Consider the following 20,007-nt stretch of genomic DNA (forward strand, 5'->3'; position numbering starts at 1 on the left):
TGGGGGTTGTGCTTACAGCCCAACACCATGCAGGATGTTTGGTATTTGCCAGAGAACACCAAGATTGGCAAATTCGCCACTGGCACCTGTGCTCTTCACAGATGAAAGCAGGTTCACACTGAGCACATGTGACAGATGTGACAGAGTCTGGAGATGCTGTGGAGAATGTTCTGCTGTCTGCAACATTCACCAGCATGACCCGTTTGGCGGTGGTTCAGTAATGATGTGGGGTTGCATTTCTTTGGGGGGGAGGGGCGCACAGCCCTCCATGTGCTTGCCAGAGGTAGCCTGACTGCCATTAGGTACCGAGATGAGATCCTTAGACCCCTTGTGAGACCACATGCTGGTGCAGTTGGCCCTGGGTTCCTCATAATGCAAGACAATGCTAGACCTTATGTGGCTGGAGTGTGTCAGCAGTTCCTGCAAGAGGAAGGCATTGATGCTATGGACTGGCCGGCCTGTTCCCCAGACCTGAATACGATTGAGCATATCTGAGACATCATGTCTCGCTCCATCCACCAATGCCACGTTGCACCACAGACTGTCCAGTAGTTGTCGAATGTTTTAGTCCAGGTCTTGGAGGACATCCCTCAGGAGACCATCCGCCACCTCATCAGGAGCATGCCCAGGTGTTGTAGGGAGGTCACACGTGGAGGCAACACACACTACTGAGCCTCATTTTGACTTTTTTTTAAGGACATTACATCAAAGTTGGATCAGCCTGTAGTGTGGTTTTCCACTTTGATTTTGAGTGTGACTCCATATCCAGACCTCCATGGATTGATACATTTGATTTCCACTGATAATTTTTGTGTGATTTTGTTGTAAGCACATTCAACTATGTAAAGATGAAAGTATTTAATTCTATTAGTCCATTCGTTTACATCTAGGATGTGTTATCTTAGTGCTCGCTTTATTTTTTTGAGCAACGTAATTTACAAATCTGTTTACCTTTCTGGCACCAGTTGGTTTAAAAAAGAAAAGTTTTCCACTGGAGTGCCTCTTTCAGTTGAGTGGAGGCTGGAGCCAAGTTGCACTGGGTATCACAGACAGAGATGCCAATTTGGCATAAAAAGGAGTAGGATAGTTCAGTGTTTTTAAGTGCTTGTGTAGTTAAGGTGATTGGCATTGCCATCCCTCAAAGTATAGCACCATAGCCTCAAGCGCATTGCACACCCTATTCCTTTCTATGGCAAATATTCATTTACATACTGGGTTGGGAATAGGTACGGGGCAGAGGTGGGGCCAGGGGTGGAGTTTTGCTGAACTCCTTTGCCTTGCTTTATTTGGTCCGGGGGCCCTGAGTGGTGTCAATCCGCCCCTGATTGTCTCCCACCTTAAGTAAGTAGGTCCCTCTTCCCCTAATTTTGCCCCCTTTTAAAAAAATAAAAAATAAAAATATCACCCTCAGTAGGCAGGCAGACAACCACCTCATTGGGCGCATCATTAGGCGGACTCTTTCCCACCTCAGTATGTAGCTAGGCATATCCACTTTATAAGGTAACAGGAGAATACAGCAGCACACTGCTAGCACAAAGATATAGATGAAACATGAGTATATAGATAAAACATGAGTATATATATAAAACATGAAAAGCTATACAGCTGTAATGCAATAAATGAAGATATGAAACTATGAAAATAGGAGGTACTTGGCTTGCAAATTTGGCGCCAAATAGCGTGGACCGTCCCACCACGGTAAGGTGACCTCATTCTGGGACGGACCCTACACTGTGAATATGCCTCTGTGTGAACAGTACAGCAGGCATGCAAGGTCTGAAACATCCAAGGCACCTTATATACACCTAATAGAGGTGGGTGGGGTGCAGGAGCCAACATGGAGGTAGCCACTCCCCCGTATGTGTAATACAACCAAAGGATAAATTGGCCAGCACTATTGATCCAAACTATTGTAAAAACCTGGCTTGCAGGTGCAGACTGCTAGGCTAAATATACAGCAACAGGAGAATACAGCAGCACACTGCTAGCACAAAGATATAGATGAAACATGAGTATATAGATAAAACATGAGTATATATATAAAACATGAAAAGCTATACAGCTGTAATGCAATAAATGAAGATATGAAACTATGAAAATATGAGGTACTTAGCTTGCAAATTTGGCGCCAAATAGCGTGGACCGTCCCACCACGGTAAGGTGACCTCATTCTGGGACGGACCCTACACTGTGAATATGCCTCTGTGTGAACAGTACAGCAGGCATGCAAGGTCTGAAACATCCAAGGCACCTTATATACACCTAATAGAGGTGGGTGGGGTGCAGGAGCCAACATGGAGGTAGCCACTCCCCCGTATGTGTAATACAACCAAAGGATAAATTGGCCAGCACTATTGATCCAAACTATTGTAAAAACCTGGCTTGCAGGTGCAGGCTGCTGGGCTAAATATACAGCAACAGGAGAATACAGCAGCACACTGCTAGCACAAAGATATAGATGAAACATGAGTATATAGATAAAACATGAGTATATAGATAGAACATGAAAAGCTATACAACTGTAATGCAATAAATGAAGATATGAAACTATGAAAATAGGAGGTACTTAGCTTGCAAATTTGGCGCCAAATAGCGTGGACCGTCCCACCACGGTAAGGTGACCTCATTCTGGGACGGACCCTACACTGTGAATATGCCTCTGTGTGAACAGTACAACAGGCATGCAAGGTCTGAAACATCCAAGGCACCTTATTTACAGCTAATAGAGGTGGGTGGGGTGCAGGAGCCAACATGGAGGTAGCCACTCCACCGTATGTGTAATACAACAAAAGGATAAATTGGCCAGCACTATTGATCCAAACTATTGTAAAAACCTGGCTTGCAGGTGCAGGCTGCTGGGCTAAATATGCAGCAAAAGGTAGCTAGGAACACCCCTCCCATTAAGTAGAACCCCCTGCATAGGTAGACCCCACCTCATTAGGCAGATCCCTTTCCCTTTATTAGGCAGACCCCCCAACTCATTATGCAAATTGGCATCTCCCCCCTAGATAGCTTGCTCATTCCTCTTATCTCAACTCCTGCCACTGACCCTTGGGTTCCTCTGATCCTCTTCCTCTGCAGTGCATTTGCATGATGACCTCATCATCACGCCTGTACTGTAACACTGATGTGCACTTTTAGTCATAAAGAAGAAGCCTTTGGCCTTCAAGAGTAAGTGGTGGGGGAGGGAGCTGATGGCTCTCTAATCTGCTGCTTTTTTAATTTACAGCTACATGTGCATTTGTCCAGTGGCAAGGTTTTTTTTGGGGTTAGATCCTGTACTGACCCTACTTTAAGGTAGTGATTCTTGAGGTGAGTCATTTAACTCGTCTCATGGCAGAAGCGACCCTCCTCATTACCTGACTGCATAATATTTGTTATAAAAGCTATGAATCCCCTGCTTCCCATCATGGAGATAAATTATAAAATGCTAGCTTCCTGAAAGCGCCTTTAGGGATATATTTCTACAAGTCCTACTGAGAAAATCTTACTGAGTGGGAACTGTGACCAATGTTTCCCACTAAGCCTAGCCAGTGAGAGGGGCAGTATTGGATCTGGGATTTTTTCCCAGAGATCCATTCACTTGCTAGTATTATTGATGGATGCAAAGTTTATTGAACTTGCGGTGGAAGGCAATAATCACAAGTGGTATGTATCTTTTGTATAATGTTATATTGCACATATGTAGTAAATCACACAACCAAATGTGTATAAATTTCTGCCATGAATTGTTTATTTAGCCATAAAATAACATTCTGTGAAGAAATTGAATCCTTGGTTATGGGAGCTACACAATGACTGGGTCTTACAGCGTAATATTCAGAAAATTAATTTGATTCGTAATTGTTTCTGACATCTTGCAAACACTAAAATGATCATTACCACTGTAGGCCGACCACACAGGACAAGATCTGACATAAAAACCCCTAACAAACATCAAATATAATTTAGATTTACAAGTTTACATTACACTAGATACACAAAATCTAGTCCTGAATTCCTTTAAAGTGTTTATTGCAAGGAACCACTTGGCATATTGCAGCATTACTAGGGCTCTGCATGAATCTTTTTATATGGAGATTTTATAATAGCTTTTTTGTAAGATAACTTACTGTCTCAATAATATCTTTTGTAATCTAGTTTTAATAAAATATGATAAATGAAGTTCTAAGTCCAAACTAATGTGATATGGGGAAGGCAGATGCAAACAAGAAATTCTCAGAATCAAATACCAGTGCTAGGCCTATATCTTAACCCTTTAACCCCTTAGGGACTGAGCCTATTTTCACCTTAAGGACTCAGCAAATTTTCGTTTTTGCATTTTCGCTTTTTCCTTCTTCCTTATAACTCTTTCAATTACGCACCTACAGACACATATAAGGGCTTGTTTATTGCGTCACCAATAGTGCTTTGCAATGACATCACTTATTCTAGAATATAACCTGCGGCGAAACAAAAAAAAAAATTATTTGTGGGGCTAAATAAAAAAATGCCATTTTGTACATTTTGGGGGCTCCCGTTTCTACGCAGTGCAATATTTGGTAAAAATGACAGCATATCTTTATTCTGTCGGTCCATACGGTTACAAGGATACCCAATTTATATAGGTTTTATTTTATTTTAATACTTAAAAAAATTATAAACTGCATGCACCAAAATTAGTATGTTTAAAATTGGCATCTTATGACCCCTATAACTTTTGTATTTTTTCAATGTACGGGGCGATATCATTTTTTGCGCCATCTGTAGTTTTTATCAGTACCATTTTTGTTTTGATGGGACTTCTTGATCCTTTTATGATGACTTTTATGGTATATGAAGTGACCAAAAATACACAATTTTGGACTTTTTTTTACGTGTACGCCATTGACCGTGTGGTTAAGCTAACCTAATATTTTAATAGTTCAGACATTCACGCACTCGGCGGTACCATATATGATTATTTTTATTTTTTATTACATAATTTTATTTAAAAAATGGGAAAAGGGGGGGGGTGTTTTAAACTTTTAATAGGGAAGGGGTTAATGAACCTTTATTACTCTTTTTTTTTTTTTACAAATTTTTTTTTTAGCCCCCCATAGGGGGCTACAACATGCAATCTTCTGATAGACTGTTCCGTGCTCTGTCATTGCAAAGTGACACTGGCGGTCTGCTCCTCTAGCCAGCTGCGCAGGCATGGAGACAGTAGATCGCCGATCAGACAATGGAGAGGCAGGTGAGGTCCCTCCCGTCATCCGGTAAGCTGATCAGGACATGATTTTATCGCGATAGTCCCGATCAGCTCCGCTGAGCTGTTGGGGTTATTTTACTTTGATCGTGGCGTCTAAAGGGTTAATGCCGGGGGTCGGCCCGATCGGCCATGCCCGGCATTAGCCGTGGGTCCTGGCTGTCCTTAGCAACCGGGACCCACCGGGTTTAACCCGTTCTCTGCTGGTGAGATCGGTTTAAACACGATAAACGGGACCAGGGCGAACAGGTACGCCCTGAGTCCTTAAGGATCGGGGATGCAGGGCGTACGCATACGCCCTGCGTCCCCAAGAGGTAAAGGATGTATAAAAAAAAATTAAACACCATAGTGCAACAAAGTGAGCCCTCATATAGCCCTATTTATGCGGAAAAATAAAAAAGTTATAGGGGTCAGAAGATGACAATTTTAACCTCTTCAGGACGCCGGATGCATACATACGCCCTGCATCCCGAGTCCTTAAGGACGTGGGGCGTATGCATATGCCCGTTGGAATTCCGGTCCCCGCCGCTAGCTGGTTGGGGACCGGACCTGGATGCCTGCTAAATTCATTCAGCAGGCATCCCAGCACATTCACATATACAATATGTATACTTTAGATTTTCATCATAAAGTTGACATGTTTTTCTTTTGGACAACATCAGAGGGCTTCAAAGTTCAGCAGCAATTTTCCAATTTTTCACAAAATTTTCAAAATTGGAATTTTTCAGGGACCAGTTCAGTTTTGAAGTTGATTTGAAGGACTTTCTTATTAAAAAAAATACCCCATAAATGACTCTATTATAAAAACCTCACCCCTCAAATTATTCAAAATGACATTCAGAAAGTTTGTTAACCCTTTAGGTGTTTCACAGGAATAGCAGCAAAATGACGGAGAAAATTCAAAATCTTAATTTTTTTACACTCTCATGTTCTTGTAGACTCAGTTTTTGAATTTTTACAAGGGGAAATAGGAGAAAAAGCCCCCCAAAATTTGTAACCCAATTTCTCTCGAGTAAGGAAATACCTCATGTGTATGTCAAGTGTTCAGTGGATGCAGTAGAGGGCTCAGAAGGGAAGGAGCGACAATGGGATTTTGGAGAGTGAATTTTGCTGAAATGGTTTTTGGGGGGCATGTCACATTTAGGAAGCCCCTGTGGTGCCAGAACAGCAGAAACCCCCCACATGGCATACCATTTTGGAAACTACACCCCTCAAGGCACGTAACAAGGGGTCCAGTGAGCCTTTACATTCCACAGGTGTTTGACAACTTTTGTTTAAAGTCGGATGTGTAAATGAAAAAAAAAAATTTCACTAAAGTGCAGATTTTCCCAAAATTTACCATTTTTCCAAAGGGTAATGGGAGAAAATGCCCCCCAAAATTTGTAACCTCATCTCTTCTGAGTATATAAATACCCCATATTATGATGTAAAATGCTCTGCTGGCGAATTACAATGCTCAGAAGAGAAGGAGTCACATTTAGCTTTTGGAAAGCAAATTTTGGCGAAATGGTTTTTGGGGGGGCATGTCGCATTTAGGAAGCCCCTATGGTGCCAGAACAGCAAAAAAAAAAAAAAAAAAAAAACACATTGCATACTATTTTGGAAACTACACCCCTCAAGGAATGTTACAAGGGGTACAGTGAGCCTTAACACCCCACAGGTGTTTGACGACTTTTTGTAAGAAGTTGGATGTGTGAATGAAAAAATTTTTTTTTTTCACTAAAATTCAGTTTTTTCCCCAAATTTCACATTTTTACAAGGGGTAATAGGAGAAAATCACCCCCAAAATTTATAACCCCATTTCTTCTGAGTATGGAAATACCCCATGTGTGGACATCAGGGGATCTGCTGGCGCACTACAATGCTCAGAAGAGAAGGAGCGCCATTGAGCTTTTTAAAAGATGATTTTTTTGGAAATTAAGTCGGGGGCCATATGCATTTACAAAGGACCCCGTGGTGCCAGAGCAGTGGACCCCTCCCCCCACATGTGACCACATTTTGGAAACTACACCCCTCACAGAATTTAATAAGGGGTGCAGTGAATATTTACACCCCACTGGCGTTTGACAGATCTTTGGAACAGTGGGCTGTGCAAATGAAAAATAAAATTTTTCACTTTCACGGATCACTGTTCCAAAAATCTGTCAGATACCTGTGGGGCGTAAATGCTCACTGCACCCCTTATTACATTACGTGAAGGGTGTAGTTTCCAAAATGGGGTCACATGTTCTTGCACTATGGGGGCTTTGTAAACACACGTGGCCTTCAATTTCGGACAAATTTTCTCTTCAAAATCACAATGTCGCTCGTTTTCTTCTGAGCATTGTAGTGCACCCGCAGAGCACTTTACATCCACATATGGGGTATGTTCTTATTCAGAAGAAATGGGGTTATAAATTTTGTTTTTTTCCCCCCTATTTTCCCTTGTCAAAATGAAAAATTTAGGGAAACACCAGCATTTTAGTGAGAAAAATAATTTTTTTCATTTTCCCATCCAACTTTAATAAAAATTTGTCAAACACCTGTGGGGTGTTAAGGCTCCCTATACCCCTTGTTACATTCCGTGAGGGGTGTAGTTTCCAAAATGGGGTCACATGTGTGTATTTTTTTTTTTTTTGCGTTTATGTCAGAACCGCTGTAAAATCAGCCACCCCTGTGCAAATCACCAATTTAGGCCTCAAATGTACATAGTGCACTCTCACTCCTGAGCCTTGTTGTGTGTCCGCAAAGCATTTTATGTCCACATATGGGGTATTTCCGTACTGAGGAGAAATTGCGTTGCAAATTTTGGGGGTCTTTTTTTGCTTTTACCACTTGTGAAAATAAAAAGTATGGGGCAACACCAGCATGTTTGTGTAAAAAAATTTATTTTTTTTACACTAACAGGCTGGTGTAGCCCCCAACTTTTCCTTTTCATAAGGAGTAAAAGGAGAAAAATCCCCCCAAAGTTAGTAGTGCAATTTCTCCCATATGTGACCCTAAACTGTTTCCCAGAAATACGACAGGGCTCCGAAGTGAGAGAGCACCATGCGCATTTGAGGACTACATAGGGATTACATAGGGGTGGACATAGGGGTATTCTGTGCCAGTGATTCCCAAACAGGGTGCCTCCAGCTGTTGCTAAACTCCCAGCATGCCTGGACAGTCAGTGGCTGTCTGGAAATGCTGGGAGTTGTTTTGCAACAGCTGGAGGCTCTGTTTTGGAAACACTGCCATACAATACGTTTTTCATTTTTATTGGGGGGGGGGGGGGGACAGTGTAAGGGGGTGTATATGTAGTGTTTTACCCTTTATTATGTGTTTAGTGTAGTGTAGTGTTTTTAGGGTACATTCGCACTGGCGGGCGTTTACGGCGAGTTTCCCGCTAGGACTTTGCGCTGCGGCGAGAAATTTGCCGCAGCCCAAATTTGAAGCAGAAAACTAGCTGTAAACTCACCCGTGTGAATGTACCCTGTACATTCACATGGTGGGGGGCCAAACCTCCAGCTGTTTCAAAACTATAACTCCCAGCATGTACTGACAGACTGTGCATGCTGGGAGTTGTACATCGCTGCTCGCCGATCCCCGTCGCTCGCAGTCTCTGGATGGGTAAGTGGATCTTCTGCCGCCGGTCCTCTGTCGGTTTCCCCGTCCTGCCCTATTGTGGGTGGGCAGAACGGGGAAACCGAAAGTTAACGACCAATAGCAGGGATAGGAGGGTAGGCACCCCTGCCACCTCACTCCTATCCCTTCAGGGGGACCGTGGGTGTCATGGACAACCGCGATCCCTCTTATATTCCAGGTCACCATAGACCCGTATGACCTGGAATCGGCGCAAATCTCAGGTGTGAATTCACTTGCGATTTGCGCCGATTGCCGACAATGGGGGGGGGGGACGGCTGATGACCCCCCTGGGCATTTACGCGATATGAGCAGTCACCCCGGTCCCCGCCGGGGACCAAAATCCCACGGGCGTACAGGTGCGCCCTGGGTCCTTAAAGAGGTACTCCACCCCTAGACATCTTATCCCTTATCCAAAGGATAGGGGATAAGATGTCTGATTGCGGGAGAGTGACCTCCCATGGGGGCGGAGTCGTGACATCACAGACTTCCGTTCCAGTGGTCAGGACCCAGACCCTCCAGCGCTTCCGGAGCAGAAACAGGTAGGTGCTGCATGCTATATTGTGGGGGTCCCCAGCGGCGGGACCCCCGCGATCAGACCTCTTATCCCCTATCCTTTGGATAGGGGATAAGATGTCTAGGGGTGGAGTACCCCTTTAAGTACCAGGGACCGAAGGCGTACCAGTACGCCCTGGCTCCCTATGTGGTTAAAGGGGTACTCCCTTGGAAAACTTTTTTTATTTATTTTTTAAATCAACTGGTGCCAGAAACTTAAACAGATTTGTAAATGACTTCTATTAAAAAATCTTTACCCTTACAGTACTTTTAAGGGGCTATATACTACGAAAGAAATGCTTTTCTTTTGGGATTTCTCTGTTGTCACGATCACAGTGCTCTCTGCTGACCTCTGCTGTCCATTTTTGGAACTGTCCAAAGCAGGACAAAATCCCCATAGCAAACAAATGCTGCTCTGGACAGTTCCTAAAATGGACAGCAGAGGTCAGCAGAGAGCACTGTGGTCATGACATCAGAGAAATCCAAAAAGAACAGCATTTCCTCTGTAGTATACAGCCCATAAAATGTATTGGAAGGATTAAGATTTTTTAATAGAAGTAATGTACAAATCTGTTTAACTTTCTGGCACGAGTTGATTTAAAAAGAAAAGTTTTCCACGGGAGTACCCCTTTAAGGAGATAGCCTTATGAAAGGCATCAATAAATGCTGTTGGACTTTTTGCAATAGATCTGGTGTTGGACATCATGTCACTGTCTTAATCTACTGCAGGGGACTGGAACTTGAGGATGCACAGTTTTACCTAAATATATGGAGGTTATCAGGAGAGTTGCCTGTGTAGTGTTGGTTATTCCTCAGAGAAGGAGCAGTAGTGCTACTTTGTCCCACAGCATCAGTAGCGCTGGCAGATCCAGAGGTGGCATGAAAAAAAAATGTGCTACTGTGTGTAAAAGCTAAGCTTTTGGGCCTTTATTGGGGACTTGCAACCACTAAGATTATGTTAAAAATGTGTATTTGTTTGTATGGATTACTTTGTTCTGCACTTGTCTTCTTTGGACAGTTAGAATGCCAAGCTAGACATCACTACATGTCAGAGATATTCTTTCCTATCTGCTCCTAAATGCTCCTAGGGAAAAATAATCTCTGTAATAGGGCACTGTACATACAGTACATGAAATACCTGGTGCATGATAATACGGAATCACGGTAACTCTGTGTGCTTCTGACATAGAAGAAAAAGGGTACAGATGCTATGCTGTATATATAGTGTGGTGTCCCGGTACCGCATCTTATACGGTACCTATGTATGTGTGGGTGCCCATAGCTAGAGTCCCTAGGACGTAGGGATCCCTGTGATGTAGTTTACCCCTTGTCGCCTCTATTCCAGCTCATAGACCAGTAATTTATGTAAAGGTAATGTAAATAGGGTAATATATATCTAAATAAATGGTTAATTACCGGTTCCATAGCGTTGCAGGATCTGCTGGTCACGTGACTAGGTAAACTCTATGGTATTCTGCTTAAGGACCTTTGGAGGCCCTGTGACGTAAGCAATCCCATTACTCTCTGTAATGGTGAATGACAGATGTTCGGACCAATCGGATCCGCCCCCTGCCCATATAAGGGAGCGGCGGCCATCTTCTGGCTCTCTTGTTCCTGTACTCCTGACGTGGAAAGACCTGTACAGCAACTAATGCAGTGAGTTATGCACGAGCCTTGCGGCAACGGCCGGATCATTCAAAATATAGAGTGTATCAATTTCCAGACACTCTGCAGCATCACCGGACCTAATAGTACCCCTAAATCCGTACGGATCTGCAAATATCTACCCTAAATTCAGAGACTGTATAAATAGCTCAAGGTTCGCAACAACTGTCAGTCACTAAGCAACACAAGGACTGTTTGTACGAGACTGTTACTGTGCCTTGGATGTATCGCAAGCACTTAAGTCAAGTTGTTCAAGTTCAATCTCTTTGTGGACCTTCAGTCATTTCATGCACCTATCGTTACTGGGAAGGGCGGCGATAGGCCGGAGCATTGCCTCAGCATACCAGCCCTCAGCCTGGCGTCACAAACTATAGGGTTAACATTAACCCCTCATATACCGATACCATACCACCACTACCATACACCGCCCCAAGGGCTACCACAATAGTATATATAATTGTAACCCAGGGACTGGTTGACTAGAAAACTGCATCATAGCACACAACCATGTTTAGGACAGACTTGGTATTTTACTTTTTTTTGGGTATAGATATTCTTTATGTGAATGTCACAACTGTGTATCTTCAAAATCCATGCTACCCCAATATATTGCATCTTTGAAAAGAACTGTCACATGTGAAAATTATTTTTCCCTTAGTAGGAAATGTTATTCACCAAATTCACAATATGAACTTAAAATATTTTGTATTTCTTTTTAAAGTTTATGAATATTTATGTTATTGTGCCTTTTCACAGCTAAATAAACACTAACCATGTTTTTTTCTGTGTGTATTTGTTTACATAGGTGCCAGACGTCCCAATGCAGGCCCAAATGCAAGACCTGGTCCTCCTGCAAATCAAAGTCCCAATATACAGTCTGCCCAACAAGGTCTACCATCTGCAGCTCTAATCCTCCATGTATCATGTTGGGAAATTATGATGATTAAAAAATGGAATACATTAAATATTTAATTTCTTTAGGGCTCATTCGCACTACTGAATCTCTGCCCGGAGATATTCTGGGCAGAGATTCCATCTGTAGCAGGCGCTGGCAGGACAGACCAGTGCTAGTTCCGCTTAGAAAAGTGCCATCTCCCTAAATGACAATGAATTTCGGAGCAGTCTACACAGAAAGAATGAACAAGTTCATTCTTTTGGTATAATCTGGCATCCAGAAATTCTGCTGTGGAAATTCAGTGGTGTCTGTGGTGCAGCTAATCCCATTGAAAACAATAGGAGGCCACTGCAAAATATTTTCCAAGGTGGAACTCCAGAGTGAAGATCTGCTTGGAAAATACCGAGTGTAAATGGGCCCTTACAGATACAGTGCCATGTCTGTCAATGGGTTTTGTCTAGTATGGCAGTTCCTGCCAATCCAACAGATATCACTCTGTTTGCCTTTTTTTCTCATTTTAGACAACTTCTACAGTGTTAAATGGATACTCCAGAGAAGTGTACATGTAAAAAAAATAAAAAAAGCCACCACACTTCCTGGATATGTTGTTCCTTGTAAACAAACCTGCGTGAAATGCATGGCTCAGGTGACCCTTATGTTCTCCTCTAACTGCTTGATATTTTTTGCCCTCCTTCCCTCCCCTTACCTGATAGATACTACATTTCTCAGGAATCATTGCAGTTCTGCTCTGCTGTCCAGCTCACTCTCTGAGAGCAACCCCCACCTTTCTGCTCTGAGCAACAAAGAGAAGTTTAGTGTGTGATTGGCTGAGGCTGTACACACCTCCCAGTTCTCAACACTAATGCGTCATAGCGGGTCGGGCCAACGTCCGGGACCCATGTCTAATAGCGTGCGGCACTGATTGCGGTGCCGCTCGCTATTAACCCTTTAGACGCGGCGTTCAAAGTTGATCGCCACATCTAAGTGAAACTAAACTACCCCTCGGCTAGCTCAGCGGGCTGTTCGGGATCACTTCGGCAACCCGAACAGCTGTAGGACAGCAGGAGGGTCCCCTTACCTGCCTCCTGGTGTCCGATCGAGCCCTGAGCAGTCGAATGACTGCTCAGTGAATGAGATCCAGGCATAAGCAGTCAAGCGGCAGAATCATCGATCAATGGTTTCCTATGAGAAACCATTGATCAATGTAAAATATCAGTGTGGGCAGTGTTATAGCCCCCTATGGGAGTTACAACATTGCAAAAAAAAAAGTTAATAAAGATCATTTAACCCCTTCCCTAATAAAAGTTTGAATCACCCCCCTTTTCCCATAAAAAAAAAAAGTGTAAATAAAAATAAACATATGTGGTATCGCCGCAATTGGAAATGTCCGAATTATAAAAATATATCATTAATTATGCCGCACGGTCATTGGCGTATAAGCAAAAAAAATTCCGAAGTACAAAATAGAGTATTTTTGGTAACTTTTTACATTATGAAAAAATGTATAAAAAGCGATCAAAAAGTCAGATCAATGCAAAAATGCTACCGATAAAAACTTCAGATCACCGTACAAAAAATTAAGCCTCATACCGCCCCATATGTGGAAAAATTAAAAAGTTATAGGGGTCATAGGTGACAATTTTAAACATATAAATTTTCCTGCATGTAGTTATGATTTTTTCCAGAAGTGTGACAAAATCAAACCTATATAAGTAGGGTATCATTTTAATCATATGGACCTACAGAATAAGGAGAAGGTGTCATTGTTTACCAAAAAATGTACTGCGTAGAAACGGAAGCCCCAAAAGTTACAAATGGTGTTTTTTCTTCAATTTTGTCGCACAATGATTTTTCTTTCGCCGTACATTTTTGGGTAAAATGACTGATGTCATTACAAAGTAGAATTGGTGGCACAAAAATAAGCCATCATATGGATTTTTTGGTGCAAAATTGAAAGAGTTATGATTTTGTAAAGGTAAGGAGGAAAAAATGAGTGCAAAAATTGAAAAAACCCTGGTCCTTAAGAAGTTAAAGGGAGAATGAGTCATCAGTGCAAGGCAGAAACCATGTGGTCTGTGTCTCTCAGAAGGGTGGGGACTGTTTTCAGAGTAAGATGTGGAAGGAGACACAGAGAAAGGCAGGATAACATATTTTCCTCACTCACTCACTGCAAGTGACAACTGAAGGAGGAGAAACTGTTCTAGATAATAGCTAATGGATGATATTTTGACAATTAAATAGGTTGATGAGAGGGAAAGGATGGGCTATGGGATTAGTTCCCTGGAGTACCCCTTTAATGTAAGTGTATTTGTTGTGATATTGATTTGAGCAATATCTTGCATAAAACATTTTCTACTGAATCTTGTAAAATCACGCTCAAAGATGAACGTATAGGGGAATTTACTAAAACCACGATTCACACATTTGGCAGATGCTATTAGAAGGCATTAAACTCTTATTGAATCTTCCATTTCACAGCACTAAACTAGAGCAAATTTTAGCGATCAGTTCACTACTGTTGTAGTAAATTCAGTGTGTGTGGGAGACCACATCCCCTAATCCCATTAGATCTGCTTAACCTCCTAAGGATGAAGGACGCTAAGGAGCTGAGTGCGCTAATTTGGAACATCACCGATCAAGCTGATACTTAGCAATTAACCTTTTAGGTAATGCAATCAAATTGATCGTGCCATCTTAATGTTGAAACATACAGTTTGCAGTTTGTTGTGGATAATGATCTGCACCCCTGCTGTACAATCGTGGGGTTCTGGTCAACTAAGAGGACGGATGGAGGATCCCTACCTGCCTTCATGACATCTAATCGGTGCTCTGATAAAAATACAGGCAGCCTCTGCAATTCAGTAGGGATCATGGTGTCTAAAGGGTCAATGGCAAAAGTTAGTGTGATTGCTGATGTCCACCATTAGTGGTGGGTCCCTGGCTGCTGATAGCAGCTGGGACCCATTGTCCATGAATTGAGTGCAGCACCAGCACTAGCTTCATAGACTGTAAACCTGTTGCAATTTACATGTGCCTCACTGTGGGATAAGTACAACGACATGTGCAATGCATGTCCTTTAGGGGTTAAATGTAAGTACATGTACAGTGACTGTGAAGTCAGGTAGTACAACCTGGCATGCAGTTTTAATTAAAACAGTCTTGATGTATGTGTTGTTACAACCGAATGAAGAATAAAGAAGTAAGTCAGAGTTTAAAAAGTTAGATTTTTTTAATATCATTTGACAAAAATTAGTGCTTATATTTGAATAACTAAGTAACTCTTTTTGCCCCCCCCCCCCCCAAAAAAAAAAAATTCCCCCCCCCCAAAAAAAATAAGTAAAATTGACTCTCACATTTTGAAAATATTATGTAAAACATGAAATGTGCATCACCAGTAGTGTAAACCTGGTATAATTCTCATGTGAAACCCTTTACACATTTAGTGGAAAATTTTCGCTCCAAAATTTTTGAAATGAAAAGTTTTGAATATGTCCCCAACAATTTTGAATATGTTCCCAAATGTGTCAAAATGTTGCACATTTTTGCAAAAACATGGGGCTTGCACTAAAAATTTTGACTTTTTGATGCAGGAAGCCAGACATATTGGGGTAGATTTATCAAAACCTGTGCAAAGGAAAAGTTGCCCAGTTGCCTATAGCAACCAATCAGATTGCTTCTTTCATTTTGCAGAGGCCTTGTTAAAAATGAAAGAGGTGATCTGATTGGTTGCTATAGGCAGCTTTTCCTCTGCACAGGTTTTGATAGATCTCCCCCATTGGATTTCCATTACAGTGTCTATGGTCCATGATTCATGATGTAGAAGCACAACTTCTATACTTTTTCCTTTTTTTTTTTTTTTTAGAACTGGTACTGTAACCTTGTGAGCTAACTGCAAAGTAAATATATTTAATCTAAATCTGACAATTCTCGCTTCTTTTTTTCTTAACAGCTCCTCCAGCAAGTGGCAGATCAGCACCAAGGCCAGCTCCAGCCAACAGATTTCCAGAAGAGCAAGGTATTGTTCAATTGGGGAGATTTATCAAAACCTGTGTAGAAGACAAGTTGCTTATTTTATTTATAGTTTAAAAGGCCTCTGAAAAATAAAAGGATCAATCTGATTGGTTGCTATGGGCAACTGCTCCACATTTTCTCTGCACAGATTTAGACAAATTTCTGCCTATATTTTCAGGTATTCCACGTCTAAATAAAAGTTAGTTATTAGAAGGTCTTGTCATGTATAACCATGGTCTAAAGCTTGATACTTCATTAGGCACAAATACAAATTTGCTGTAAATAAATGCAGTGTATTTTATTGATAACACCTTTATTTGATCTCACTGAAACCTGGCAATGGCCTGAAGTTTTCCAAATAAATGATATCCATTTCGCAACAACTGAAAAATGACTTTGTAGGTGCCTTACCATGTTATACTGTTTCCATAGGTGGCCCCCCTGCTCCTGCTTCTCAGCCGCCTGAACAACCGTACAAGCCGGCAGTGTCTAGGGAAGATAAACCCAGTGGTTTCACAGCACAAGGTGTTAGAGAAGACAGACCTCTTCGCCAAACCTTATCATACTCTGCTGCTGTGCCAACAACAGTCACAGCCTCTGCCCGGCAGTCACAACAACAGGAAGAAGAAGAGGAAGAAGCCAATAGCTATGACTCTGACGAAGCAAGTGAGTCCTGGGGAAGGGGAAATGTTAAAAAATCTATATAAGTAAGAGGTGTGGACTCGATGGCTGCATTGGGATTGGGATCCCACAGGTCCCACTGAAATACTTGCAGGCGCTGGTGGTATTTGGAATGTTCTGGGTGGTCACATGCTATACTTGTCGGGCGAACTAATCTCTGTAAAGAAGACCCCCCTGTCTGTTATATATGCTGGTAAAAAGTCAAGCCACTTTCCCCTATTTTACCTCTCTGTGTCCAGAGCGAAGCAAAACTTATTAGGAAGTCAGACACTAGGTAATCATGCTGTGTGCAGCCTCTAGTGTCCTATGCTTGGGTGCGCTGCTGACTCCTCCTGATAAGTGTACTGTATCTCAGGCACGTACTATGGCTCAGGGTGCTGTCAGTAGGACAAGGTGCACCCAGCCGCCTCAATGCTCACACCAGTTTTCTGGGCAAAATTAGTGCACTGTAACTTTTCTATAGTATCTGAGGGTGCAGATTTGGCATTCAAGAGCATAAAAAACTTTCCCATTCTCCTGAATGGCATATCTGCTTATAGCAGTGTGTGACAGTGAGACCCTGTAATGATTACAGTGTCATGAGTCCAGAGGTGTAACCTGTAGCTCCTGGGCCCGATGCAAAATCTGCAACAGGGTCCCATGTACCAATTATAATACTGGTCTCTTAAGGGGCAGATGTGATTTGCGGCCCCCTTAGGCACCAGGCCCCGATGCGACTGCTACCTCTTCACCCCTATAGTTACACTCCTGCATGAGTCACTAGAGGCTCTAACTGTCGCACACAGCTTTCCTAGGCTCCTTAATGGCACATCTGCTTAGTGCAGCAACCATATGGCCAGTTGGCCACCAATACTAACCCTGCACCATCACAGGGACCATTATATGAGTTCTGCAATCTACCTGTTCATAAAGTAATACTACTGTGAGCAGATATGCAATTAAGGAGCATGGAAAAGCTAGGTGAGACATTTTCACCAAACTTTTCTATGCTATTGAATGCAAAATCTCTACTTCAGATACTACAGAAAAGTCACAGGGCACTAATTTTGCACAGGGAATTGGTGGAGAGCATTAAGGCAGCTGGGTGTACCTTTTCCTACGGACAGCACCCTGACTGACTGACATCAGCAAAGTTTGTTGTGCCAAGCATATGTGCCATTTAGGAGTTGGGAAAAGTTGGGGGATAGTGTTTCCTGCCCCTTTATCACTTTATTCCTAGGCAGAAGGCATCTTACAGAATGATTGCGGGGACGGACGGGATAATACATACATGTTGCGGCAGCGGGCGGTGATAGTCATAAATTAACTGATAGCGGGCAGTAGGGGGATTAAGAAAACAGTCCTGCACAGGGCTCTAGTGTGGATCATTAATACTGAGATTCATATTCATGAAAAAGATAAAGAGCGTAAACAAATATCTTATGGTAACAACACCTTGAAGGATGTAAATGCTTTTAGTATTAAAGCAATCTTGGAGACTGTCTCATCTCAGTAACCTTTAAAGGGGTACTCAGCTGCTCAGCGGAGTACCCCTTTAACCATACATTCACTAATGAAAAGTTCTTTAACCTTCTGCACCATATTTTGTGTGCCTCAATCACCATTGAATGATGATCAGGAGCTATATATACCGTTGTTTAACAAATGTACAGCCAATAACAACTTGTCCTGGCAAAAAAAGTTTTTCCAGGGGTCACAGAATCCAGATCAGTTGGGATCGGATGCTCTCACATTACAGGGGTTGTTTGAGAAGAGACAGCCTCTTTAAGGACATCATATTACAATTTATTTTAAATGTTTTTCCTTCATGTGAATTTGTAGACAAATATTTAACAGTACTCTTTTTTGTAACACTTTATACTAGTATTCTTTGCAATATTTTGCATGAGTCATTTTAGTGGTCCCTCAACATATGATGGTAATCCGTTCCAAATGGACCATCGTTTGTTGAAACCATCGTATGTTGAGGGATCCGTGCAATGTAAAGTATAGGACAGCCAACGGCTGTCCGGGCATGCTTGGAGTTGTAGTTTTGCAACATATGGGGGTCCGCAGGTTGAAGACTACTGGTATAGGAAGTTGTACTCACCTGTCCCCACCGCTCCAGACCGTCACCGCTCGTCACCGCTGCCCTGGATGTCGCCCTCCATCGCTGTCGCCGTGTCCCCGGGGTGTCCCCGACGCTCCTGCAAGGCCTCTGCTTCCCCAGCATCCTCGCTCTCTGTCGCCGCAATCACGTCACTACGCACACTGCTCCTATTGGATGACGGGACGGCGTGCGCAGCGACGTTATGATGACGATGGAGAGCACCGGCGATGCAGGGGATCCCGAAGAGGACGTGCCGGAGCCCCGAGGACAGGTAAATGATCGTTAGAGGACCACACGGGGCAATGAAAACGGCTATCCGGTGGCAGCTGAAGCAGTCTGCGCTGCCGGATAGCCGTTTATGCGATGGCCTCGACATACAAAAGCATCGTATGTTGATGCGGCCTTCAACATGCGATGGCCATTGTATGTTGAAATGATCGTATGTCGGGGCCATCGTAGGTCGGGGGGGGGGGGGGGTCACTGTATTAGGAAGGTCAGGAAATTGCTGTATGGATGAACAATGACTTATGATGAGCTTCTGTTTCCATTCCACTTTAGACAAATAGAGATGAAAATAACATATGGTAAACACTGGTTTTACAATACAGAAAGCAGCGTAATCCCTGTTTGTAGAGAACAGGGATTACTAGAGCTACTTTAAGAATGAGATGCTTCATTAATTTTGTTTCTCTTCCTGGGAACAGGTGCTGGAGATGACAAACTGTTAATGGGGCATAAAGATTTTGGCTCATTTTCCTTTCATTCACAAAATGTTCTGTAGTATTTGAGAACAAAAGGAAAAGTCGATTTCTGAAGAATATTTATATATTTGTAACCTGACACATCTACCTTGTCATTTGGAATCTAATAAATAACAAGTTGTTTTTCTGTTTAATGTTTAGCTACATTGGGAGCTTTGGAATTCAGTCTTTTATATGACCAAGCTAATAACTCTCTTCATTGCACCATCATAAAAGCTAAGGTAAGTAATCAGAATATGCCAGTGAAATGTTTTTTTTTTTTTTTTTTGGCCTAAATGATTGATAACCTATCCTTTTGATAGGCCATGAATCTCTGATTGGCTGGTGCTGACACCTGGCAGACAACCGTGCCATTAAAGGGGTACTCCGCCCCTAGACATCTTATCCCCTATCCAAAGAATAGGGGATAAGATGTCTGATTACAGGAGTCCTGCCACTGGGAGCATCCATGATCCGTGCTGTGGCACCGCAGTCATCCGGTGCATGGAACAAACTTGTTTGGGAGAGCTAAATACTATAGTGT

At 42.6% G+C, this 20,007-nt stretch overlaps 1 protein-coding gene across 3 annotated transcripts in view; it reads left to right on the plus strand.

Moving 5' to 3' along the window:
• RPH3A (rabphilin 3A) overlaps window positions 1–20,007 on the plus strand; it is a 289,809-nt gene that overhangs the window by 207,661 nt on the left and 62,141 nt on the right. For all 3 annotated transcript variants that reach the window (XM_056536654.1, XM_056536658.1, XM_056536662.1), the window contains 4 exons: window positions 11,853–11,936; window positions 15,892–15,957; window positions 16,386–16,619; window positions 19,626–19,705. In XM_056536654.1, the coding sequence (XP_056392629.1) occupies window positions 11,853–11,936; window positions 15,892–15,957; window positions 16,386–16,619; window positions 19,626–19,705 (464 nt within the window). The remainder of the gene's footprint in view (window positions 1–11,852; window positions 11,937–15,891; window positions 15,958–16,385; window positions 16,620–19,625; window positions 19,706–20,007) is intronic.

Source organism: Hyla sarda, chromosome 1, assembly GCF_029499605.1.
Source record: "Hyla sarda isolate aHylSar1 chromosome 1, aHylSar1.hap1, whole genome shotgun sequence".
NCBI classification, from domain to species: Eukaryota; Metazoa; Chordata; class Amphibia; order Anura; family Hylidae; genus Hyla; species Hyla sarda.